We start from the raw sequence: 27,867 nt of genomic DNA on the forward strand, positions 1-27,867 counted from the left end.
CTAAATAGGGCTTAGAGCCATTTTCTTCTCACCATTAAAGGCAGAACAGTTTTTGCTGAACCCAAAACAAGGCATTCTTGTCAACATGGAAATCTCGAAGATAAGTTGGAGTACTGACATGTTGGCCTCTGGAAAGTTAGGGATAGACCCACCTGTTCATCTAGGCAGTCCCCACTTCCTTTTTCTTTTTTTTAGACAGAGTCTCACTCTGTCACCTAGGCTGGGGTGCAGTGGCACGATCTTGGCTCACTGCAAGCGCCGTCTCCCAGGTTCAAGTGATTCTTCTGCCTCAGCCTCTGAAGTAGCTGGAACTACGGGTGTGTGCCACCAGGCCTTGCTACTTTTTTTGTGTGTGTTTTTAGTAGAGATGGCGTTTCACCATCTTGGCCAGGCTGGTCTCAAACTCCTGACCTCGTGATTCGCCTGCCTCAGCCTCCCACCTCCCTTTCCTATACTTCTTTCTTCCTTGCTTCCTTTTAGTGCCCTCCCTTATCGCAACTCTTCAGGATCTCCTGGCCAGAAACCTCCTCTAAGTTATTGGTTTCCATGTAACAGAAGAATCATGAGAAAATATGCAACAAAGAGAAAAGAGCCAATGGGCTTTCCGGCACCCTCTGTAATTGGGAAATATTCTTGGGCAGAGAGACAGTCCTTAACTCTTGATCTTGTCATTTCTGATTCTGTGCATCAGCATATCTTGACCATCCATGGTTTATGTCTTATATTAATTCTGCAGGAGCTAAGCCTCCTTTTTGCCTTACCAATAGGAAAGCCAGCTAGCAGAGCATCACTACATTTGATCCCTCTATTTCCACCCTTCTCACTCCCTAAGCAGTATCATCATGACCAGAAGACTAATGTAAGAGGAGCCATTGTCTAGGAATCCACAAGAAATACATTTTCATAAAATGGATCCAAGTGCTACTAAATGACTGCAAACTTTCTAAACTACCTAACCTTGTATGAACACGGTATCTGCTGCTAAGTATTAAAGGCCATTTAAGAATTTGCAAAATGGCTCCTACCCTCCAGTGTGCAATGCACAGTCACTGAGAGAAGAGTCAAAGCTTTGGGTGCTGGTTGGTGGAGGACTGTGCCTGGAAAATGAGCAAAATCTGAAGATCTATAATGATTCTTCCTCATTCTTTCACTTCTCTTTTCATCCAAGCCTTAGGAATTGTGTCATCATGTGGTATTATTCATAGGTTGGGGGAAGAAAACACCCATGCAGCCTGTGATCCTCTCATCAGGTGTGTGGAAATAAATAGTTAAAGGCTCTGTTGCTACTGAGGTCCAGGATGAGGAGAGAGGAGAGAGCAGAGAGATTTCATTCCCAGTGAGTGACTGCTGCCTTTCCTTGGGACCCTAGCCTGCTTTGTTCATGTGATCACCTCTTTCTTCCTCTCCTGTGCACTCTCTATCTCTGGTAATACATTCTCAGATGCATGCTTTACCCCCTGCCCTCTTCATGTTTTCATCTCTCCTGGGCTCTAGACTCCAAGCCTGAGTTCAAACCTTGATTGGATGGATCAGCTAACTATATGATCTTGAACAAGCCACTAAACTTACCTCTACCTCATAAAAGTTCTTTAAAAGTAAAAATGAAAATAGCACTTTCTAGTATTATAAAGCATTAAATGAGATAATGCCACTGAAGCTGAGTGCCTGGCACATGGTAAGCCCTTAACGAATCTTAACTTTTATTATTCCTGTGACCTATCTTTCCCTTAAATCACCAGTTGAGTCCCAAAATGCTCTTGTAAAATCTACATTTCTCTTTTCCTACACCTTCCTTTCAAAGTTTCCCCCATCCAGCATTTCAGACTTTCTCTTCCTACAGAAGCCACCAGCATCTTGGCTTAGTCACAGTGCCTGAATATTGCAGTTTTCATGTGTTAGGGATAAGGAATGGAGAAGTTAATGAGGGCAATAGGAAAACACCAACACTCAGGTATCATTTCTACCACTGTTGAATCCCTTAGATGGAATAAAGGTGAGGAGTCAAGACTGGGTACAAGAAAACAGGGATTTCATGTAAAAATGTAGCATCTAAAGTGTCTAAGAACATTTAGGACCTGGTAGGGAATACTGACAATAGAAAGTCAAGGTGGCTCTACTAGAAGGTGGAGGAAAGGCAATCTAGCGTAGGAAGCTGATGTTTAAATATCCTATCATATCTAATTTGGGAAACACCAAAATACTCGGTATAAAATATTGTATACAACCACTTCAAGGATGTAAATTCTCCAAATTTCAGCTATTCATTTTGGTTAAGAATATTATTTATAGATATTTCACATTTTAAAAAAAATGGTGTTACCTGGAAAGGATGACACCTGACTTATTCAACTCTGAGTACACGCTGTTGTCATACCCAGCTGAGATCCCTCACTGCCCCTAAAAGGAAGTCCCTTCTAGTTTGGAAGTGCCCACCAAACACTGAAGGCCAAATCTCCCAAAGCTCTGTGTTCCTTAGTCTTTTTTCCTAAATCTTTAAAGCTATCTTGGTACAAAGGGGGTTATAAACGCATATTTTTTAAATCTTTTATTCAGTCTTAAGCCACTGAGCCTAGCACCTGCCATCTCCTGATAAGACTGACTTATCTCAGCATCTAAGTCTACCAATAAATTCCCAGTTTCAAACCTACATATTCTTTAGGGATATTTGACAATCTCATCCAACTGACTTCCCAGAACATGAGCACAACAATCTTGCTGCCTTTGGTCCTGCTGTGTACACATTTATTAACCAAATAAGGTAGCAAATACATGGCAGGTTATATGAAAAGACCTTCCAAAGAACAAATCCAAGGTTATTGAAGAGGACATTGCCTGGGCTAATGACTAAAAGGCAAGAAGATACATATCAAAAGAAACAAACAAAAAAGCAATGGGCATCCTTAAGACAGCCCTTGCTTGTCAATGCTCTAAGCCCTTTCTAGAACCAATAAAACAAGGATCATTAGTGTGTGACACACTTACTGCCATTTCTTCACTGGTATTCTTAGCGGATATGCCCAGTCAGTCAGGTCCTTTTTTCCTACCGATCCTAGCCATGGTCTCACCATTCTTCTCAATGCACAGCTCAGTCAAACACTAGCAATTGATGACAGCAATCAAGATGAAACCATTTACCATATCCAATATGTGCCTTCTAACTATACAGGACTGCACAGGAGAGGGCTATGATTTGACTCATGTCACCTGTTCAATTATTGCTCCAATTAATAGTATATTAACATCACTTCTACCTCTAATACAATTTCTCCTCACATAATTCATAAAGAATGATAACTACAGCACTAAAAGCTGAAGTGAAATGTTACACACATACGTAGCTATATAAAATAATTCACTACGTTAACCTAATATTTCTACTCTTTTTTCATTACAAAAATTAGAATTAAGACAAGAAGAAATGCTATCATCATTTAAGGGCTCATAAGAGGTCTTCAGTATAATAGTTTAAAACTCAGTGATTTTAATTAAATTAGTTTTAAATTTGGGCAGTTGATGCATGGGTTTTTAATAATTGAACCCATATTTTTTTTTTCTACTTTAAAACGTTTTTTGAGTAGACACTGAAAAATGAAGTCCAAATCATTTTCTTTCTTCCTGGTCTCTGCTTTTTCCTTTGTGAGCTGTAAATCCACCACTAACATTAATACACATTCAAGTAATTTTCAAATGATTACTGTGTACATGATCACAGATGCAAGTAGAGGTTTTCTATTAATACTTTTAACAATGAGTTGTCACCCTTCTATTATCTTCCATCTAAATTACACTTCAGGTTCTTGTAAGACTTATCTTCAGACCACCTCCTGACATGTAGAGAATGATTTAAGCCTCTGCAAACCTTTTGTTGTGGACTGTTCCCAACCTTCCAGAGACAGTGAGAGCGCTATGATTAACACCGCCCTTGCCCCGAACCTGATCCACTGGCAGGCTTCTTCATGTCAGTTATTGGCAACACAATTCTTCCTACTGCCCTGGTTAAATACCCAGAATCTTAGGCTACACCTGTTCTCTCTAACGCAACATTTAAATCTGTCAGCATGTCCTGTCAGCAACATCTTCAAAACATACCATTACTTGATCTCTTCTTATCTTCTCCACTCTTATCCACTTGCCCAACTTGTCAGAACCTGTTACTGGCTTGTTGTGAGAGCTTCCCCTAACTAATTTGCTTGCTTCCCATGCTTTACTCTGTTTATTCTCAAATGGAAGCCAGAATGATCCTGTTACATGAACTCAAATCATTTCACTTATCAGCAACCTTGAGTGGCTTCCCAATCACAGTCTGAGTTAAATCTAAAGCTATCAAAATGGTCTTCCTATGTGACCCAATACTTCTGATTTTGCTCTCATTAACTCAGCTCCTAAGTACTGGTTCCTTGTTTACTGTTCAGAAAGACCGGTCATACTCGCAATACAAGGCCATAGCAGTTATTATTTCTTCTGCCTAAAAAACTCTTCTCCACCCAAGATACCTGTGAATGCTTGCTCCCTCCTATATATCTGATTTTAGTTCAAATAGCCACTTGGTGAAAACTACCCAAGCCATACTTTTCAAATTGCAACTCCATTTCCATCCTCATGCCTTAATTTGCTATTCTGTCTCTATTTTAATATTTTAATGTACTCATATTTTTATGTTTCTTGTTCCTCACTTCTCACTATATCCCAAACATCTAAAACAGTGCTTGGTATATGGATCCTGCATAAATATTTGCCAGGATGTTGTTGAAGCATTGTAATTTTATGGATGAGGAAATAGAACATGAAAAGGCTCGTCCAAAGACACAAAGTTAGGGAACAATGCCTAGTACAGTATCCATTCTTTCTTCCAAATGCATCAGACTGTCAGGAGAGTGAAATTTGTAGAAATAAGAGAGAAAGTAAACTTTAGCCAAATTGCAATACAAATCTACATCCTCTTCTGCCTACTGTATCTTGCATGTTAGCATTTCAGGATCAGTCTTTGCTCAAAAAACAGCTGCAATTTAATCATCTGTGTTTAATTTTTCCTGTTAATAAAATACTGAGATTTCTTTTAAAAGCATCTCTTTCATCAATAACACCAGCGTCTAAGAGACAGAGTTATATGTTTACTAGGTATAGTGCTGGTGCCTCTAATCTTCATAAGATGTACAAGTTGAAGGCTGGGCATGGTGGCTCATGCCTGTAATATCAGCACTTTGGGAGGCCGAGGTAGGTGGATCACCTGAGGTCAGGAGTTCAAGACCAGCCTGGCCATCATGGTGAAACCCCATCTTTAAAAAAGAAATTAAGATGTACAAGTTGAATACCATCATCCCTGCTTTATATGTAAGAAAGCAGAAATAGAGAAAAGTTAACTTGTCTTGGTCAACTTGAGGGTTCATAAAATTCATATCGGGTAGAACATGCCATTTTCTTTGACCAGGCAGGTCTACCACAGGCTTTTTCAGCTTTAACTCTTTATTCCTGGCTACTGATGCCATTTTTTTGGAGGTAAACATGCCTTATGATGTGCTTCAGCTGTTCACAAGCATGAGTCATGTGACTAAGCAGTAATGAGGTGAACCTCCCTAAGCCGTAAGAGAGTAAAAGTTGCACAAACTTCTAATCCTGCAATTATGATTCACCTGAGATTTGAATTAATCAAATAGCAAAGACCGTCATCTTCTACTTTCTCATTTTCTTACCGGCAACCAAAAAAGCTGTCTACATGTTCACAAAAAACTTGATTAAATACAACTAATTCTCCTTATCCCTACACATTACATGCTACTTATTTTTCAAAAAAGTATTTTAAAAATGTATTTAAAAAATCTTACAACATAATCTTTTAATCTGTCATGCAGCACACACCATGACATGATGTGTGGCTGATAATATAATTTGTAAGAACCTAATACATACTACCTGTTATCATCTATACCATCTGAAACATGCTATGCCCTGTAGTTCTTGTTCAGCCACTAGTCTACAGAGCACAGAGATACCAGCACCATCCTTACACTGCACAAAGCACAAGACAACCTATTAGAGAAACTGGCTCTAAGTCTTAGCTGTCCCAGTTACTGACTGTGAAAGTTTGGACACTCCTGTAGTCTTTCTATTTTTTCAGCTGTGAAAGGGGGTTAATAACAATATACTTTTGTGAGTTATTCTGAGGTCCAAGTGAGAAAATACTTTTTAAGTTTTAGAGAAGTCTGTGACTATAAAAGATTATTACATCACCTCTGGGTGCATTTGGGAAATTCTTCTGGGATCTTCATTTTAATTTATTAGAACTCCTTGGTGCCTCAGGCCCAAGGTCTTGGCTCCACAGGAGAGGGTATCCCTACAGATGGCCAGCACAGCATGAGGGCATAATAAGTGCTAGCAAAATAAGAGCAAAGTACTTCTAAGAGAAATTACTTCTTCCACCTGAATTACTGGCGGGGTAGCCTAGTTACAATCTTATTTTTTTTCCAATCACAGAGCATGCACAGGAAATACAGTTTATGAAAGAAATAGAACACAGGAAACATGCTGTTTGGGCCCTTAAATTTGTCTTTGGCGTGTAGCACAAAAAAAAAAAAAGAAGAAACCCAACCATAAAATGAAGGTAGACCACTCTTACAATAGGAGCTGTCAGCTTACTGATGAGCCTGTCCTTGGTGATTCCACCTCAATTCTTGTTGCCATTTATTCCGGCAGTAAATAAGCAATGATTTGATTCCAATGATCATGTTACTATAACTAGATTTCTGGTTCTTTATGAATAAGTACCTTCTTGCCCCTTTTACTGCTATGTACTTCACTAAGGCTAGAACTGCATAAACCATACTAGAATTCGCTGTACATATGGGGATTATGAATGGTCTGCTCTGTGGAGGATTCTCTTGTTTGCTCAGTGCAGGCTGCCCTGAATATCAGTTATTTATCAGTCAGCTGGTCTTAAGCATCAATTTAATAATCAATAAAAGTTGATTAGTACTTGTCTATTGGTATATACTTCACTTTTTTTCCAGATTCAAAACATATTAAACTTCCCAACCAATTAGATCTTTCCTATATGCTACTATAACTTTTCTTTGGTGAGAATAAAGTGCTACATCACTTTTGGCACATTCTACAGATAGGAAACTGAGGATTAGGGAGGAAGAACTTGCTAGTTAATAGACAATTATCAGGGATTTAAGTGCCTCACTATTCTCAGGTATAGCACATTTATCAATATACCACAGTTCCAACTGCTTTTAAATAAAAGATGAAATAAAGGGCATTTAAGGTGGTTTTCCTAATAAGCCAGGTTACTTCTCCATATAGGTGCCTGCCAGGGATTGGCCTAATTTGGAAAGTTCTAGTCTGTTGAGCAGAAGCGCCCAAGGGTTCCCTTCAATCTAAAACTGGAAATGCCATCTCTTTGGTCCAACAAAGAGCCTCCACGGACAGACAACATATTGTCTGTTCCCTTGCAAAGAGGCTGAGTTATTCAAGAAATTTTCAAAACAACAGATTAAAGGAAACAGAATCCTCAGAGGACTGGAAATGCGTAATAGTATTGCTTAAAAAAAAATCAAAAAATATTAGTGGTTTCTTTGAAAGAAAGCCTCAAGTTCATGAAATTGGAAAACTTTTTTGGAAAAAAAAAGTACTATCTTTAACATCCAATAAGATCACAACTTTTAACCAAGGGACAAAGGTAAACATTAAAGGGTTGGAGATGGGATGATACAGCAGTATCTTATACCTAATAAAAATCATGCTTAATATTAAGATGAAAGTTTCCTCATGACACAATTGCGATCTTAGAGTCCCTGTGACTCTAGCTTTTAACAAAGTTAAATCACCTCCGTATCTATTACAAGATATAAAGTTTGCCTCATTATTCCTTTACCCAATACATTAAAAAGTGCCAGGAAAAATTCTTCAAATATACTACACGTATATCTTTGAAAGGAAGCATGTTTTCTGTTATATCTGGAGTCACTACCTATTACTGTTCTCCAAATTTCCTTTAAAAAATGAATACTAAGTCATGCAATATCTTCAGTTTCTAACTACAACTTGCTTGGTTTTAAGGGCTCACCCAGCACTAATTTCAGCATTGCTGAGTTATCATCATCATATATATTGATAAAACACATAAACAATTTGAATTTCAAGGGGATCCTTAACCTGATGTTCTTAACAGTATTAAAAATATTTTAACTGTCACCTTAGTTTTTTTATTTTTTAAAATGTAGTTACTGATTTTATCCCTGTGTAAAAATTTTAAAATGTACAGAGAAACAAGGTAAATGTGTGATGATATATGAAAAGGGTTTTCTAAAAAAGTGCTATGAAAACAATTGTTTTAACTTCAATACTCTTGTTTGCAAAAAGTAAGAAATGAATGCCATTTTACCTTGTTTAAACTTTTATTTGAAACATTTTCACTGGAACCCTTACTTGCCTTTGGGAATAGAAATATATACATCGCTAAGACAAGAAGATTTGGGAATAACCAGGAAAAGAGGTAGATGCAGACCTTTGTAAGAAGGTTATGTCTAGAGCAGGCATCCCCAAACTACGTCCCGTGGGCCACATGCGGCCCCCTGAGGCCATTTATCCGGCCCCTGCCGCACTTCTGGAAGGGGCACCTCTTTCATTGGCGGTCAGTGAGAGGAGCACAGTATGTGGCGGCCCTCCAGCGGTCTGAGGGACAGTGAACTGGCCCCCTGTGTAAAAAGTTTGGAGACGCCTCATCTAGAGGATGACTGTGATGGTTTCTCAGGAGTCTTGCTTTTAGAAAAGTGCACCTCCACCCCCAGACACCAGGCTGGAAAGGAGGTTGGCAGATAAATCTAGAACTATCTTATCTGCCATCTTCCAGAGGGAAGAAGTGAATGGCTCTATGTAAAGCAGTATGTATATCCGAGGTGAAAGGTCAAGATTTCAACTAGTCCTATGGTTCTCATCTAGGGGTGAATTTTGCCACCCAGTCCAGGATACGTTGAGCAATGTTTGGAGATGTTTGCGATTATCACTACTAGAGAAGAGAAGTTACTACAGGCATCTTTTGGGAAGAGCCAAAGAAGTTCTTAAACATCCTACAACAAGCTCCCTATGGGAAAGAATTATCCAAACTAGGCTAGACAGAACCAGCCAAAAGAAGCAAACCCAGTTTTCCTAGGAAAGATATTAAACTGTCCTGAGAAGTTCTCACTATAGTCTACAGGTTTCTCTTTCCACCATTTCCTAGACTAGTGTTTTTACAAGTGTGAGACATGAATCGTCTGCAACCAGGAACATTTAGGAATCTCGATTCCTGATCCCTTCTCAGAGTCACGTTTCAGAACTGGATTTCAGGAATCTCCATTTTGATTGGCTATGTGATTCATTTACAGAGTAAAATGTTACAATCACTATTTCACTTCTGTTGAGGCCATTCCTTTCTGTATTTTCAACTATCCCCTCTCTGTGATTCCTCTAGGACTCCCAGTGACAAAAGAATGCAATCTTGATGACAGCAGAGACAGCAGAGCAACCCAGTGGTTGGGTTGCTCACTGCTGTTATGTCCAGCACCTTGCTTGGGGTAGACATAATAAAAGAACCGGAGGTCATCAACATTATCCAAAAGACTATATAGTCTTTTGTGAGGAGAGAATTCCCTCAAAAACATAGAAAGAAGCCTTTTAAACTATTTGCAGAACAACTAAATTTGACTTTCAAGTTTCAAAAAACTACAAAGAATAGGTTTTTATTTCCATTCTCCAAATTCTTGCTTACTTCTAATCGAATCTTATCAGGGTAATTTCATCTTTCTTCTTAGCATCCTGTCTTGGTTGCTCATCTGATATTCATTTGCTCTTCTCTTTATTTGGCATCTGAATTTTAATCAGGGCAGGAATGTGCCTATCTAAAACATTGTGTTTACCAGTCTTTCTTGCAGCAAGCCATACACACATGGTGATGAAAGTAGAAACTGGAGAAGGGCAGAGGGGTGGATTCTTCTAGGAACTCTCTGAGGAGGGTACTAATATAGCTAGCAAGCACCTGGTTTAACCCTCTCACCTCTTCTTCTTACATGAGAGGGAAAGATGGAACACACTAGCAGTTATCTTGGGCCAAAAGATGAACTTGAAAATAGATGGGCCATAAAGTTAGGAAGTGTCAAAGTCGATGATTCTGTGTTCACTCTACTGTCCTGAACTACAGACAGACCTATTCCATGTGAAATAGAAATAACTCTCTATTTTATCATTGTTTTATCATTTGTACTTGAATCTAAATTAAAATATGTAAAAGGCTATATACAAAATTTTAATACTAATAGTGGGCACTAAAAATTTAGTAGACTTAAAAATATTTCATATTTTAATACTTCAAAAATATTTCATATTTAAGTATAATTATTTAACAATTTATATGTCATAACCTTTGCATAAGGGGGCATACGAAACCAACCATGTTACTTTTAAATTTCTTTTCACAATAAATTACTAATTTGATCCATTCAGCTTTTTGGGGAAAAAAATCTGTAGCTTTCCATGGCATAATCTTTTTTTTTAAAAAAATCAGGTTACATTATTAAAAAGCGTTTATAAAATATATCAGAAAATTCAACAGAGTAAATTATAAAGAAATTAACTAGAAAAATAACTGCATTTAATTATTTGATTTTTGGCCCCAAATCTTAGGTAAACAATGCATTTGAAATCTAGCATTTAATAAATGAAAGTATGAATGACTGACAGACTTCAGAATCAATTATTAGATTTTTTTGGGTCTGATAATTCACTACAGTGGAAGAAAGGATGGTAAAGAAGCTAATGGGTTAGACATGGATTATGTGTTCATTATACAGGGAACTGGGGAAAAATGAAAATTTAAACATATTCCCTATTATAACTAGCTTACAGACTAGTTGAGAGAAATATAATGACATTAAAGTGTCATACGCGAAGTGACAGAGAATACACCATGATGTTGGAGAATATCAAAGAAGTCTTCCTGAAGCACTACTGTGTACCAAGCATTGACTTTGTGACCTCCAGGAAGTTAACTGAAATCCTCTGAACCTCATGATTCTAATATTTTCAATGCGGATGATAGCGTCTCCTCCAGAACACAACTGAAAAAACATTTATTTCATGGTACATTTTAAATGCTTCATACAATGCCTGGCATATACTAATCCTTTAGTGTATCTTAATATAATTGTTGACATTTTGGTATTTACCATGGGCAGCTGTCCCTCTGAGTAGCTTTCACTATTCTAATAAAAAGCAAAAGCCCATGGAGGTTAAGCATGTTACTAAGTTTCATCAATTATAAAAGACAGCGTTAGTTTCCAAATTCACACCTAATAGCAATACGTTTCTTACAATTTTAATATTATTTAAGAGAATATAGTATTCTCTAACTTATTCTTCAGATAAACGACAATCAAACCACATAGCTGTCACTGTTCTGTGCTTGGCATTTATTTAGGGAAAAGAGTAGGCCTTGTGGTAAATAATTTTGCCTGGAATATCTTTTTAGAACCACCCAAGGTTGTATTTGCTTTAGTTAGTGTAAGAAGGACAATGACAGAGCCACAGATCATTGGCAAGAAACTAAAAATAGATTTTTTTCTGTTAGAGATATCTATATATATAATCTTTAGGTCAACATTAATTTTTCAGTTAATGGCAGGCACTGCTTCCTACCAGTCAGCTGATTCTAGACAGTGACCTTATCTATACCAAGAGAAGACACTGAAATTAACCGCACAAAACAAATAAAAATAGGGTTCCCCCTATTTTTGACTTCCAAACAAAGCTATTTGCAAATTTAAAAAATACAGAAGATTCTGGTGATCTGGAAATGAAATGCTGTATGCAAAGCAATTAGGGAGCTAAATTAGAATAAATCCTTGTTGCTGTGAACGGAGGCTCACTTTATTCTTGACCAGGGCTCATTTTCATGTCTCAGTAAAATGTAAAATTCTTTTCTAGTATCTCTCTCTCCTTATGTCTTTTACCACTTCTCTAACTTTCTATACAGATTGATGGGTGTAGGATAACAGCTGTTGTTCGTGGGGGGGAAAAACACAGATAAAGAATTTAGCACATGTAAGTGACTATTGATTTAAACATATAGTTATGTAAATAATATTTTCAACACAGACCACATAGGTCATATAATGCATGGGTGTGAAAGCTTGGTTCTTCCAGTTATGATGATAATGCTAATATACAAATTTTTTTTTCCCAAGTAAGTTCACTTAATTAAAGGAGTTGAATGGCCCTACCAAAGAATATCATCCAAAACAAATGTTTCTTACTTTGGGCTGTTGCCCCTATCTCTTATCTCGGCACAACTTGGAAGATGTAGAACAACTTAGCTTCAGTCTTCACTAAGTCTTTGTATTGGAATATGGCAAAGAAAACTGAAAGATGGCCTCTTGAATGTTTACAGTTTCATGTCCCACTTTCAAAGAGATTTAATAGCATCACTGATTATTTATATTTAATAACCATCTGTCTTAGTTCTTTCTCATGCTTAACCACGATTTAAGCCAATTTTCTTTAGAATATTCTTATATTGCCCTTAACTCCTATTTTTCCCAAATCTTTTAATAATACGATATTTTAATTATTTTATTTTGAAACTGCTTCCAAGAACATAGAAACAGAATGAGTCAATTCTGTTGCCTTGCAGGGATTCTAAAACTTTGGTGTGAAAATGAATCACCTGGTATGTGTTGGGGAGTGGGATGGGGTAGTTAATTACAGACTCCAAGAACCTACTCCCTACCTTTCCTGATTCCAGAAATTTACAACATGGCCCAGGATCCTGCATTTTAAGTCTCTCTCAAACCCCTTGCTGAGCTGGCATGCAGATAATGCTGATCATTTTCAATACTACTCATTGAAATCAGCATGAGTCAGAAGAATTTCTTTGATATCAGCACCAACCTCACATCTTTTATTTTTCTCCATCTTTCCAGCTCTCTGACATTTTCCAGTCCACTCAGCCTGGAATACTTATATACCCTCAGTGCTATGGATGTTCTGTTTCTTTTCTGAGATATTCCTCCCTCTCTTTCCATTTGGAAAACAACTATTCAGTTATGCATGAAGGCTCAAAAAAAAATTACTACCTCTTTACCCTTTTCTACAAAAATGGTCATAATATGTATTTCTTTTAAAGTGATTATTATAATCATAGTTACTAGTTCATGTGTTTTCCATGCTAATTCTGTGAATCCCTCCTAAATGGCATAGGGAATATCCCATATTACATAATCAATGAATTTGTTGAATTATAGCTCTGACTGATGCTTTACTTCTAAAATGACCTCCAAAGACACCCAGGAGGAAGAAAGGGGAATAGTTGTCATCCTCATCATTGTTCTGTTGAAACAAACATAATCTTAGTATCTCTCAGTTTTTAAATTTTGTTCCACAAAATGTAACTTCTACTTGAACATTTTTCTTTTTCAAAGAAACCAGTGCTAGGAGAGTATGTCTTGCTTTGTTAAACCACCTTTGATTATACTACTTCACCATCCCCAAACAGAGAGGCTTTGAAAGTGGTGTCCTGAGAAAACAAATTCTAGAAGCTAATTCTGATGTCACAATAGAAAATTAGAAATCATGTCACTGGATGATCTAAACGGAGTCTTGCTTATTTACTAAGTCCTTAGAATCTGGTAAAAGGGCTATGTGACAGAGCTGTTTTATTCGTGGAATTCCAGTCTTTTAGAATGGCCAAGGTAATAGCTTGGAAGAGACTTGAATGGCAAGAAATACAAAAACAGTATTCCCTAAGTGAGGCAAAACATCCACTGCAAATCATCTGTGAATCTACAGCAACAGAGAGGCTTTCAAATTTAAGTGTTCTTTCTCAATGTAAATAAATCATGCCCAAATCAATAACCTATTTCTAAGAGTATATGGGAAGGAGACTTGCATAACGATGTTCAGTTTAACTTAGTGTTAAAACCTTGTTAACACTGACAGTTAAAGGGGGGAGAGACTGATGTTATTCTTGCTTAGTGCACAAGGAAACTGTTTGCTTCATAAATTCATCCTAGTTACAAGGATTCTCATTAGCTGGTAGACATTTCCATCACTATCTGACATTTCTAAATCTGTTGTTAACCCCCAAAGAATAATCCCTTTCTACTTTTATCACAATGCCAGAATATCTCCAGGCTAGAGTCTTCCTCTATCCTTTCTCTGGCTTTGATGTATTTCTCTTCCATAGTTGTGGCTATGAGTGGTCACGTGGAGTTTTAGGTAACTGACGAAACTCCTGCCTGATTATATCTTTATAATTACTCAATTCACTCACTTGCTGCCTCCTCAATTTTTCCAAAGACATCTCATCTTGTATAGTTAGCATATAATTTAGGGGAAAAGTGTTCAGAAAAAGTATAAGGTTTAACGATAAGCAATAAATTTTGATTTTGAAACACAGGATATCTTCAGCTCCATTTACAATTCTGGGGTCTTGAAGACTGCGAACACTTCCCTTCCCTTTTTATGTACAGTAACACACAAACCTAAACCACTCTGCTCTCAGCTAGCTAAAAGTAGCAGCTTTTTATGAGACCCTCCCAGTGCCACCCAGACCACAGAGATATTTCTTTTGGCACTTACTGTATTCACTTCTAAGTTGGCATACATAAAGACTCCCCAAAGAGGCTGCACATTCCTCAAATTTAGGAGCAAGGCTTTACACTTTTTTTTAATCCCCCATAGTATATAGTTCCATACTTACCAATTCCCTACTCATCAACCCTTCCAAAACCACATGGGATTTCCTGCAATATTACATAGGTAATTTTAAACTTTGAAGTCCCAGTGAGATCGGCTACATCTATTACCTAGTAAATATGTTTTACATCCCCAGTAATTAGAATAGCGCAAAGGTATGGAGTTAAAACATGAATCGGTCTTCCAAAATCAATACATAGCTTCCTATCATGGATTCTGCCACTCTTCAGATGTCAATTTATATATAACTTTCTAAGTGGTTTAGATTTAGCCGATTAATCAAATGATATTGTCTATTTAAAACAAATGGCTCAGGCACATATATCATAAACTAGCACCATATCAGATAGGCAGCACATTTTAAAACCGAGTTTAAACGGAATGTTTTTTTCTGGATTTAAAAATTGTATGTACAACATAAAAACTATATTTCATCAACTATTCAATCATTTTCCCATAAACCATTTCTTAAAAAATATATCATACAACCATAGATTTTTTGAGCATGGATGCATTAGAATATCTCTTTTTTGATCATCTACCATCCTTTTACAAATGAGAAAAACTGAGGCCCGAGAGATCCAAGTAATTTGAGTTACCTAACAAGTCAAGCACAGAGATAGAACTAACATACCAAGCGTTCAGACCCCAAATTAATGCAACTTCCATTCCACTTCACTGTCTCCTTTAGAACATAATGTATATATTTTAAAATTAAACTTTTAATACATACGCAATGAATTTAAAAAACACTGAACAGCACTATAAATGAAACATGCGCATGAAGGTAAATCAGTGCATGCACAACACATTCCATGATAGACTCTCTGAGTTTGCACAAGCGCACAACACAACCGTTCTTAACTCACGAAGTTCAAAGATGATTGTGTCCCCAGGGTTTGAAAATATGAGCATTTCTTACCTGGCAGCTGTATGAGGGGTTGATAAAAAACATTAAAAACTTGAGCTATGATTAGACGTCAGATTTTTCGAGCACTGAAGGTTTGCTTCTACCTGGGTTTCAGGGGTCTAGCACTTTTAATGGAAGGGAGGTCAGAGACTTGAGAGGGATAATCCAACATATAAGACTCTAGCATTATTGCCCACATTGCAATATTAGGCTGCCTGCAGGTGATTGTCATCAAAATCTTTCTACGGGCCAGTTATGGCCCTACCTTTTTTTTTTTTTAATCAAGCCCGAAATCTTTTCCATATAGTCACTTATTTAGGTTAGAAAACTTAGGTAATCAAATAACTTCAAAATCACATTCCCCAACCCCAGGGTAAAAAAGAGGGCAGTATCAGCTATAGTACTTTTAAATATAAGAGTGTATAACGTTGAGGATCAGGGATTTATGCATAACAAAGAAGCTGTTGACGAGACAGAACGGACTCTTCATTTTAAACCGAAACCAATCTCCAACACAAATGTTCGTCATGGCTAGTTAACTAGGGACGTGTATTTTGAAAAATAAAAACAAAAACAAAAAAGAATAACACCCTCTTTACATATTTTATAATACTCATAATCCATACCAGGATGCTTTCATCCCACCCTATGATAAAACAGGGTCTCGCATTCTGATGTTCAAACACTTCTAAGAACACCCACCCTCATGCTTTGATATTCCTTAAAGAGTCAACTACCTCCATGAACTCCCTTTACCCTTTTATATAAAAGCTTGCATCTTGACAGTTTTAATAGGTACCCAGGAAAGAACAAGGAAAGAAGTGGAGAAAAGTGCTCACTCCAGTTGACTTTTTCTTTCTAAATACTAAGGCATATAAAAGAACTCATCAGTAATATAATAGAAACCCAAATGAAACAATAGCAGCTTTTCACACCTCTACCAAGAGACACTATAAAACAGCATCAGTGTTTATGATGGCAACAACAAAAATAGGCAGCAAATCTGGCTGTGACACCTTGAAATGGCTATGAACTTCAACTTACAGGAGTTGTAACTTTTTTTAAAAAACGAACATTTCAGTCATTGCATTAGAAAGCTTTCATTTGTTAACACCCAAAGCAGTTGTTGATAATCCTCATGTATCATCCTCATGTACATTTTAACCTCCTCAATTTTAGAATGACCCACTGATTCTCAGGGCAAACATCAGTAAAGGATATTTCATGACCCTGAAATCTTCCAAACAAAGAAGAATACATCCTTCTGACTAGCCTTCCTTAGAGAAGCTCACAAAGAGACTGCAGAATAGATTCATTCCACATATGCCATGACTTTCAGTCCCAATGGGAAGAAAGACTGAGAAATCAAGAAATAAAAATACCATTTTCACTTCTCAAGTTTAGACCATAATTGAAGAATATATCTGTGCTGTGGAATTTCTGACCCACATAAAGAATAAATAGGTCATTTGCCCAAAGTTGGTCTAAATATCAAGAGGCCTTAAGTGGGCACATTTTCATTTCCCTAAAATCCAATCCCCTCTGCCTTCAGAATTAATGATTACAATGAAAGACATTAGAAAGTCAAGTTACTCACCATGGAGGAATCACTGCTTCCACTCCCGATCGGAGCTCCCTCAGCACAGGTTGGGAGGTGGGTAGAAAGTTGACTAGCCCTGCCCCCATCTATGACATCACAATCTACCTCATAAAAGGTAGTGAAAGTGCTCTGAACTCCTGTCTGATTTCCGAGAGATACAGAAAAGAGAGAGTGAGAGAGAGAGCAAGAGAAAAATAAAACGTACCCTACTTGGGAAGGGATTAGGGAAGTGGAAGAGGGAATGGGTAACTGGGTAAAAGAGCTATATGAAGGAATTAGTTGCTGAAAGAGATATATACATTTCTTGACTTTAAGCTGGCTGGCCATTTGGATTTCTTATTGGCTCTTGAACAGATAAAGGAACCATGTGGGAGGAGAATGAAGATGCACCCTGCCTTGTCAGGCATTGTAAGGGACAACTGTAGTGGGGCGCAAAGGGGGTGAATCCCCTATTTAAAGTGTTGAAGATCACCAAGAGAGACGGCAAGGGCTGCAGCTCTTAAAGCCTGGAACAGTATGTGGGGATCCCAGATGTCTTTCTTGGATGTTCCATCGCCCTGCTGTGTGACCTTCCTTAACTTCTTGGCCTCTGCATATCTAACCTCTGTACATGGTCCTCTACTAAAGGGATACTTACCTCTTTCATTGGGATCACTGAAAGTCTAAGGCATTCACTGTTGCTACAAGTGTAACTCTTCTGACTCTTCCTTTTAGCCCCAGGGTGGACTGTGTAAGGGGCATAATTTAAAAGATAAGCCAATAACCAATGCCCTTTTCTCCCTTTAGAATGCTTTCCTAAAATTCTTTCCATTTAAAATGTCGCTGAGACTCTTGACTTTTTTGTGTGTATCAAATATAAAACGCAACTAAAAGGAGTCCATTTTCAAAACGGTAGGAAAAAATCAAATGGCAAGTTTTCTGCAATCATAAAAAAAATGCACTGCCTCTCTTAGAGATCAAGTTACATGACCCAGTGATGCCAACTGATCAAATGTTTTTGTCATGGACGATTTCTGTTATCATCATAGCTTTACTTACCAAGTCCAGTTTTCACAGAAAACAAGACAAGATGTGAGAATGACATGGAGAGTACTAAAGTATTTTGTAAATGAAAATATAAGAGTTTAAAAATAGAATACTCAAAGTTATGGATTACGGTAAAACAAAAGTAAAAGACACTATTGAAGAGCAGGCACATCCTGAAACCATCCACATAGAAGTCAGGGCTTTATCTGCCTAGTGGAATCCATGAGAAGTGAAACCAGCTCTTTCCACAGAAAAATATTTAGTAAACCTAGACACTCAAACAATGACTTGCAAATTATGGCATCACAAATGGGTAAAAACCAAAGTCTATTTCTATATACAGATAAACAAAAATCCTAATTTGGGATTTACTTTTCTGTTTTAAGCCAATATAATTCTATTTCTAAGCCTGTCATTCTTAGCATACTAAATACATAAGTGTATTACAATAATTGCAATTTAAAATTAAGCAAAATTGGCAGATTAGAGAGCAGTTTGAAACACAGAAGCTACTAAATTCAAACTGATTATGAATCTGGCAACATCACGTCCATTTTTCACTTCAAAATAAATGTTGGAGACATTTAAAGAATGTCTCTAAAGAAAGTCAATAGGAAAAAAATCTTGCATATAAAAAGATGGGTGTTTTTCCTATATTTGACTTTCTCTGTACTTATGAGAGGAGGCATAAATTTTCCCTGCTGTATCATTTATTATTTTCAACAATTCTAAGTCTAAATTCAAATTCTCTATTTAACAGATTTTTTTTGTATGAGATTTTGCAATTAATGGCCCTATGAGGTTTTATTTTCTCTCCACTTTTACATATTGGACCATTGACTAGTTGGCTTATCTTTGATTTTTTTATAACAATCTCATTTGGTTTTATAAGTTAGACAACTTCTGATTTTCCTATTGTAGGAAATAAATTAGTCATTTATCACAATTTCTCAGTTTTAAAAATTATTAGGTATTAGAAACTTATTCAGATCATCTCATAAAAAATTTAAAGGTCATTAATACTAATGATGCAATTGCCCATTCTTCCAATAAACCCCTTAAGTTTTTAACTACTGAACAAACAGATGGTACAATTCTCTCAATGTTAAGATATTAGAATAAAAATGGAGTTAAACATTTTTAAAATATTGAAATAAAACAAAATGAAGATTATCTATTGGTATGTCTCATAATTGCCTGTTGTCAGTTTGGAAATGGAGCATGACTTCAGGAACCCAATGCAAAACTAGGCTGCATCAAAAGGATGCAGAGTGGTGAACTGTGCTGACCTCTTAGGTGAATTTAGTATGACTGGTTGTGATAATGATGCCTTTAGTTATAACATTAGTTAAAATAATAAAACTGTCTTTGATAAAGGATGCAAAGCTAGGATCAGATAATTAATTTCCAAATCTTAGGATCTAATGACATTTTTCATGAAAACTAAGTTCTATTCCAATTATAGATTTGCTGCATACTTCTCATGATATTGCAGAAATGGGTTAGAAGCCCTTTAGGACAAGATACAAAGTGTTTGCAAGATTTCAGTAGTCAAGAGACTCCATTATTATAGTCACAGTTATAATTTCATTCTGACCAGATAGATGTAAGGCTGGTCTCAAATTTTTGTTTGAGGTTAAAAAAAAAAAAAGTTGTTTAGCTTCTTAGCACAAAAGTTTGAGAAAAGTCAAGTGGAATAATATGGGTGTTTCAAAAGAACAATCTGCAGATGCATTTATCATGTAATCATCATGAAAGACATGGTCAAGCATTTTTTCATGTAAGTTAACCAAAATGTTATAATTGAAGAGAAAGACCTCAGTAAGAGGGGCTCCAATAAATGTGAATAGCAGCAGATTCAAATTGGAAGTTCTCAGATAAAGAGATGTTCTGATTTTGTTTTATGGTAGTGTCTCACATACAGAAATTTGGGCAGACAAAAGTACATGGTTCTTAAAAGATGGTGTTGACCATAGCTTCTCCAGGATAGTCTCACTTGCAAAAGATTTGCCAAAGAAAATGGATGAAAGAGGTCGAGAGGCAGATTGTGCCAATTTGACAGGACATCTAGCCAGATTTCCAGTCAATTTCATTATCAGCAAGGCATCTGCACAGATGAAGGTATTCAGAGAGAATAAAACAAGATATAGTATTGATGATAAAAGATTAAACGTCTAAATTAAGAAAGCTTGCCTTCAAGAAAATAGAATTAGGATGAAGTGTTTGAAATATATTTAGAGCTTAGAAGGAAAATGACTATTTAGGATAGAGTAAGGCAATGTGTTCTAATGCGGTAAAAGAAATCTGAATGAAGAAACTCCACATTGCCCATCCAGAAACGCTTCTTATTTGTAAGATACATGGGCCATAATGTGGTACATATTTCTCTTCTAAGGGCTAGGCTCAAGGGCATATTTTATAAATGATTTAAATTAGGCTGGAAAAAGCACTTGACAAAATAATCTGCAGGGACAGAATGTAGACGACAGTAAGTTAAACACACTTTTATTTCTAGAATATAGTAAACCAAGAAAACAATGAATGCACAGAGATAGCCATCAACAGATACTCTGCTATTCTAGCTGAAAACCCGATTTCAGTGAGCTGAGAAACTAAATGGAAAAAAAAAAAAAAACAAAAAACAAAAACTAAAACATAGACTACACAGTCTAATAAAAACACACTCGACAGAAAAATTTATCCTTTCCATGAAAATTATTTGGTATTAGAGATAAAGAGACTCTAAATTCCCAAACTCAACCAAAATAAATCACTGTGCCTTTTACATAGTAGGGATGCAGTAGAAATGTTGAATTCAGTGACTCAGAAAATATTCTTATATGAACAAGAAATAAATGCACCTCTTTGAATCTCTAATTGTTTGCCACTGGAAATCAGAAACAACTTATAGAAATACTGATGTTTTTTGAGAACAATATTATTGTCAACAGGTCATGAAATCCAGTACTGAATAAAAAAATCCTGACTCAGTTTTGCTGTGGATTCTATCTTCTTTATTTTTAACCAGCTAAGGTAATGGAAAGGTGTAAAATCAATGACAGAATCCCCAGATAATCCTTAGCTTGATTTTAATATCCATTCTCTTTTACCTATTCATAGTATATCACTTTGTTCACATATCAACTTTTTTCTTCAACAAACTTCCGTCCATGAATTCCTGGGGAAAGCCCAAGTAGAAACAAGCAAAAAAAAAAAAAAAATGGATTTAAGTAACCAATTCTAAATAATCTGTTTCTTGACTACAGCTGAAAAATTCTGTGTTTACAGGGCTCAATTTACAGATACTGTTTCTAAATAAAGGTCTGTAACTCAGCACTCTGACTTCCCATAATTATTTGGTTCAATGTAAGGAAACAGGTGTATCTGGATTTGTTTTTACACATCCAAAACTGGTTCAAAACTGGGGATAAGGCAGCCTTTAAGATGCTTCTCAAAGCATTAATTATTTGAAACATTATTTGAAAGGATATTTTAAAATTATTTTAAATAAAATATTTTGGAATGAAGTCAGACAAGTCTCATAGATGAACAAGTAATCAAAAGTAAAATATGTCTTATTGGGAAGCTTTATAAAATATTACTTCTTAAAGTAATAAGAAGTAAATAATAGGTTTGTCTGGGTTTTACAGATATCCTAAGCTACAGTCATCCCTTGGTAACCATGGGAGAATTGGTTCTGGGACCCTAGCAGATACCAGAATTCAAGGATGCTCAAGTCTCTGATACAAAATGGCATAGTATTTACACATAAACTATACATACCCTCGTGTATACTTTAAGTAACCTCTAGATTACTTATACCTATTATAATGCAAATGTTATAATAAATATTATGTAAGTACTATATCGTGTTTTATCTGCACTATTTTTATTGCTGTATTGTTATTTGCATTTTTTCCCAAATATTTTTAATCCCTGGTTGGTTGTATTCTCACATATAGAACTCACAGATACAGAAGGCCGTCTGTTCATGCAGTCACCTCCCCTCATCCAGGTACCTCCCTTGTGTCCAATTTTTAAGTTTTCACAAAGTATTACTGTTAATTGGCTATAATTATCAGAATATTAACTGTATTAAGACATTAATTGATAATGAATTAAGTTGTCAATTATTTGCCTTTCTTCTTTTAAATAGAGCATCTCAAAACTTACTTAAAAAATTTCTAAGACCCAAAGGAATGAAATTTTACTATTGAATGACAAGTAATAGAATTGATATCTCGGGGCACAGACACTCTTCTTAAAGCTGCTAACTTCTTCTACTCTTACAAACAGTAATGTCCTCAAACTAAAATGGAAACAATCCTCAGCCCACAGGCTTAGATGAAACAATCAAATCAATCCAGAGTAGATGGAAGTAAGGTCAATCCATGTCTCCAGTTAAGGTAAAAAGTTATTTGCATAGTTTGCTTCCTAGCTTGGCCACAACACAGTGTGTTTTCCTATTTCAAAATGAGTACGTCGGAACACAGTTTTTTTCCCCTATGCATAAAAAAATTCAGTTAGATAACCAACTGTTTTAATTCCATCAATGAATAACTGACTTTTTTTTAAATGGCCGTAACAGATTATATTGGTAAGTTTGGAGTGACCATCACAGAAAATGTAACTGAAGAGCTACTTCCTACAGTGGAGAAATATACCAGATTCCTTTGTACAGGACTTTTGAATTCAGAGAACACACACAGGTGCAGTGCAAAAGTCACAAAGCTTTTCATGATGCCCAGCACCCAAAGAAATTTGTACTTTTCTCAATAAAATTCCTATTAATTTCCAGTATCTTCCAAAAATAATAGTCTTGAATTGGTAAACTCACTTTTACAACTCTGGGGGAATGAATTTTCACTGAAAACCCATTTAAAGGTTATTTCCCTCTGTAGGTTTCTATAATTTGGGTTGTGGAGAAATCAATGACCATTCATATTGGTATAAATGTAACTAAGGAGGACTTAATACAGAAATCAGAAGGCAAATGGTTATAGTTTCACTATCAACAGATTGGGGAATGGGTTTGGGGGAAAATATGGAATCATGCAACAACTCATTTTGCTAGCAAAGTGTATGCAAAGAACTACTGGCATTCTGTAAATGGTAACTACTACTTTCATATTCTTAGCCATGGTTTCTCCAATAACCCTAACATCCAGATTTACAACCTGAAGTTTGTTTTTGTCTTAACTCTCGCTAGATTTGGACACTTCAACTTTTCCTAGGTAAGGGAAGGTCCTTTAAGCATGGAAAGTCTGGATAAAATTCTTTTGGATTGCTGTGAGTTCCTAGAACACATATCCTTTTGTTCAAATGAAGCGCTAACACACATTCCAAATCCAAATTGAAATAGCTAGCACTTTAGATTTTTTTCCATTACTGTTACCCCTTGATCCGTGGAGATCATGAAGAATTGACTATAGACAGAATAGAAGATATATAAAAAATTTAACAAAAAAAGGTTGCTTAATGTACAAGTCTACACAATTAGATGAAATTCTTGTTTTAGTGGCTGTTTTATCTCATTACAAAATACTGGCACTTTTTAGAAATAAAAGGAATACAGAACTCTTCAAATACAATGTAATTCTTATCTCAACCCACCATACATATATCACTGTACAAATATATCCAACATTTTTTTTTCTTCTAGTTTGTATTGGATCAGATAATTTCTAGTTATCAACCTTGTTAAGTTCCTGACTACTTGACTAAGGCTTATTAAGGGTGTAAGTAAATTTCAAATTAATTGTGCTCTGTGTGTGTTTGTGTTTTTGATACACATATGCATCTTTGAATATACGCCAGTGTCAGGTAGAATTAATTTGAACAGTATCAGTTTCTAAAATTTTTAGGAATGTATTATCTATACCATGAATATTCATGTTGATCATAATTACAGTCCAATTTTTTTAAAGATTGTGAAACATGGGCAATAAGAATTACTGTAATTGACCCTTCAGTCTCCAATCTTCTCTTTACCAATTCAAATCCTACCACTGTCACAAGTTATATTTGCTCACCTTGACATATCTCTCTCCTAAACCCAGTTGAGATGCATTCAAATTTGGAAAAGAGATATTTAAATGACAAGTCAAAAGTGCATATTAGGGCAAGTTTCTCAGTCTCTCAGGAAAAGATCAGTATCAGTAATCCATTCATTCAGCCTGAGGACTTAAGCAACTAGCATTCTTCACCTCCACACTCGATTCAAATATGTTGTTATTGTATAGACATTTCTATGTAATAAAATCTGTGGCCATAAATTATATCCTTGTCTCTCCAGAACACTGAATTCCTGATCAAAGTAGGGTTATTGCTGTTATGTTCTGAATTCATTGTTATAATGAGGAGCCTGTTATATTTTAATTTTTTAAAAAAGTTCCGGTAGGCTTTATCAGTTTTATCAGAATGTTTGATATTCAGTATGCATAATTTTAAAATCCTACATTAGTATTTCTTATATTGTTCAGAATCATACGCAATGTATAAATCTTTGGGTAGCTAACAATATTAAAGATCATGGAATGATTTTATTTTTTCAGATCCAATATACATTCCATTTTTAACTGTAAAGGTATCCATTAAACCCCGCAAAACCTAGCAAATAAAAATTAGTCAAAAACATGATAATTAAATATACAGGTACTACCCATATCAAGATACTGGAATATATTTGTATTCAAAATACTATTTACATACTAAAACAAATATATGGCATAACTTTTATCCATAAGATAATGCTGTCACATTTAATGGACATTTCTTGCATTAAACTAATTCATGATATATGTTATGTTTAACTTTCTATTTTTTTGTTTTTTCTACCTTCTTCCTTTATGTCTCTTCTCTTCTCGCCTCCCTTTCCTTCCTTATCTTTCTGTTTTCAATATTCCTTGTTTTCAAAAAGCCTGTAAACTGGCTTAAGAATTTAAGCAAACATTAAACTAAGCAAATAAATAAAGCCATATAGACTGTTTAATCTTCTGAAACTCAATTTTCTCTACTTTCATTTTAACAATTCTACCTTTTTAAAAAATTTCCATTACTCCCTTAGTAACCAGGTTAAGCTGAATTGGCTCACAAATGCATTTTCTACTTTGGGATTTAATAAGAATGTCACCTTTTGGTTGTTGAGAGGGGTTTAGGCCAATGACAAAGAAAACCAGATTGCAGCTAGAAAACCAATGGTATTTCTTAGAGAGCAGTTGTGTGGATGAGCATACACAGAAACATCCTGGACTGCTTATTTCTCTAATTCACCCATAGGATGCCTGGAGAAGTTTTACACCCATTGTCCTCCATGACCGATTGAATTTTCTGTCCCCACCTCTCAAGCCAAAAGCAGACACAACACAAGAAGCCTTTCTCAGTTTGTATACATAGAATCACATAAAACATAAACACGCTGACATAAAACATAATTGTGCATTTTGTTTAACATATGTTCATCATGCCAGCATAACACTAAAAATGTGGCTCTCTGTTTTGACATCAAAATCATTTTTCTTGGCAAAATGGAAAAATACATCCAAATCTCTCCAGCTTTGGTAGAGAGGTTGACTTCTAACAAATGTAACTTTCCGGTGGGGGGTTGGTATATTTCAGAAAACCATAGCTTTGAATCCCGTGTGTATAAACACAGGAAAAAAGGAAAGATTTAAGTATTTCTTTTTGGATTGCACATTAAACTATGACGGCTTCTCCTAAGATAGCAACTTTGTCATGCCATATGACAAAATAAATGGGTGTAATTTTCTTGGCAAAATCATTGAAAATTTGTGTGTATGGGGTCTTACATTCTTGACTCTTTCGGAACTCTGAAAGCAGTCGTTTGTGGCTGTTTTGTATAGTAAGCATATTCATACTTTTCTCCATTGGCCATCAGTGAAGGAGGATGAAGAATAAGATGGAGGCAGAATTGGCAAAGACGGCAGACTACAGATAGAGGTGTGGCACCAAACAGCAATCAAGCTTGGAATAAATCATGAGGAAGCCAAGAGCAGACCCATGACTGAGCATATATAAGCACACTTTTTATAATGCATTTGCCTCAGAATTATCATAAAGTTGTACAACATTCTTCGAAAAGAAGCCTTCTCCCATGCAAGGATTTATGAACTTTGCCAACAAGACTCAAAGAAGGAAACAGGCTTCTTGATGGTGTTCCCAATCTCAAACACCTCTGTAAAAGCCAACGGTGCAAGTGATAAAAGCCAGTGATGGTTTGGACTACATCTAAATGAGGAAAGGACAATGGGAATGAAGCTTTGGAGGCAGTGACGAACAATGGGTACCGAGAGGATGATGGAGAGCAGCTCTGCTAGGAAAAATTGGCCAGATGAGGTTGTGGAGTCTGAGATCCACAAAGATGCTTTGCGCATCCACATAAATAATAAGATTGGAAAGTCACAAATGAAAGCACACAAGGCAAGCTGAACAAAAAGCACTCAGTTCCACAGGGGCTATATACAGATGGACATGAAAGCTGAGTGGTATGGGAAACTATACCATCAAGGCTGAAGATAAGAAAGGCAGCAAGGAAGATGCAATGGTTTGATCACTTCTTGGCGAGAGAATCTCAGTAATTACCAGCTTGGCAGAAAGGACACATTGCAAGACAGATTGCTTTTGGTTGTTGAAGAATGTTGAAGCAGGATCATTTTGGAAATGCAAAGAGGTGACTGTGCTTTGAGAAGAGGCACAAAATAGCCAATTTACTGGGCTCTAGGTGGGACTGCATGAAACAGGCTTTCCAGATGGTGTCTCTGTGCAAGCCAGATCAGTTCTTTTCCCAGCTATAATTCCTGCAACTCAAACAATATGGGAACAAGACATTTGGGTTCAAGAATGATTCGTCCACGTATTTTTACCACATGGTCAAATTTCTAAATTTCCAAAAATGGCTTCAGGAAGAACCGAGATTTGTAACTCATCTGATTTTCATAAGGGTGTTCACCACACTGATAATATTACGTGCCTGGTAATTACTCATTTGAAATGGTAGCATCATGTCTGACTGGGAAAAGAACTAAGGTGTCAGAGCCACATTTCTGGACTTGCAAATAATTTGCAACAAATGGCACCCTGTGTTGAGAGAAAGGGGTTGAGGGAGGAGAAGAAGCCAAGGTGAAGAACCTCAACACATATTTGGAAATCTTGCCAAGAAATTGTGATTCTTCGAAATATTCATTGAACTTATTTCTATACATTTGATAAAAATGGACTAGATAATTATATTTTCATGAGAAAGGAAACACTGGAGTGATTGAGCAAAGAATATATAATTGTTAGTGTTCGACAATTATGTTTGTTTTTGGCAACAGCACATCAACCTGTATTAAATTCAAACATCTTCTGGCTTTCAAGGATTACTGATAACCTAGTATGCATTGGAACCTGATGAATGAATTTCTATTGTTTTCATCATCTCTAACATGTGAACACAATCCACACATAGAGAGGCTGGCTCCTGAACAGAGAATGAAAATTACTAGGACTAACAAAAGGAAGTAGACTCACAATGAGTAAATATACAAAAGCCCCAAATAATTATAATAGTCACAGCTTGGCAATGAGTTTCCAGACTATGAAA

At 36.2% G+C, this 27,867-nt stretch overlaps 1 protein-coding gene across 6 annotated transcripts in view; it reads right to left on the reverse strand.

The window, feature by feature from the left end:
* Positions 1-27,867, reverse strand: part of CTNNA2 (catenin alpha 2) — a 1,155,573-nt gene that overhangs the window by 10,657 nt on the left and 1,117,049 nt on the right. For 3 of the 6 annotated variants that reach the window (XM_074397692.1, XM_003922543.4, XM_074397704.1), the window contains one exon: positions 17,235-17,378. The exons of the other annotated variants lie outside the window; for them this stretch is intronic. In XM_074397692.1, the coding sequence (XP_074253793.1) occupies positions 17,235-17,378 (144 nt within the window). The remainder of the gene's footprint in view (positions 1-17,234; positions 17,379-27,867) is intronic. 6 annotated transcript variants of the gene reach the window in all.

Source organism: Saimiri boliviensis, chromosome 1, assembly GCF_048565385.1.
Source record: "Saimiri boliviensis isolate mSaiBol1 chromosome 1, mSaiBol1.pri, whole genome shotgun sequence".
NCBI lineage: Eukaryota > Metazoa > Chordata > Mammalia > Primates > Cebidae > Saimiri > Saimiri boliviensis.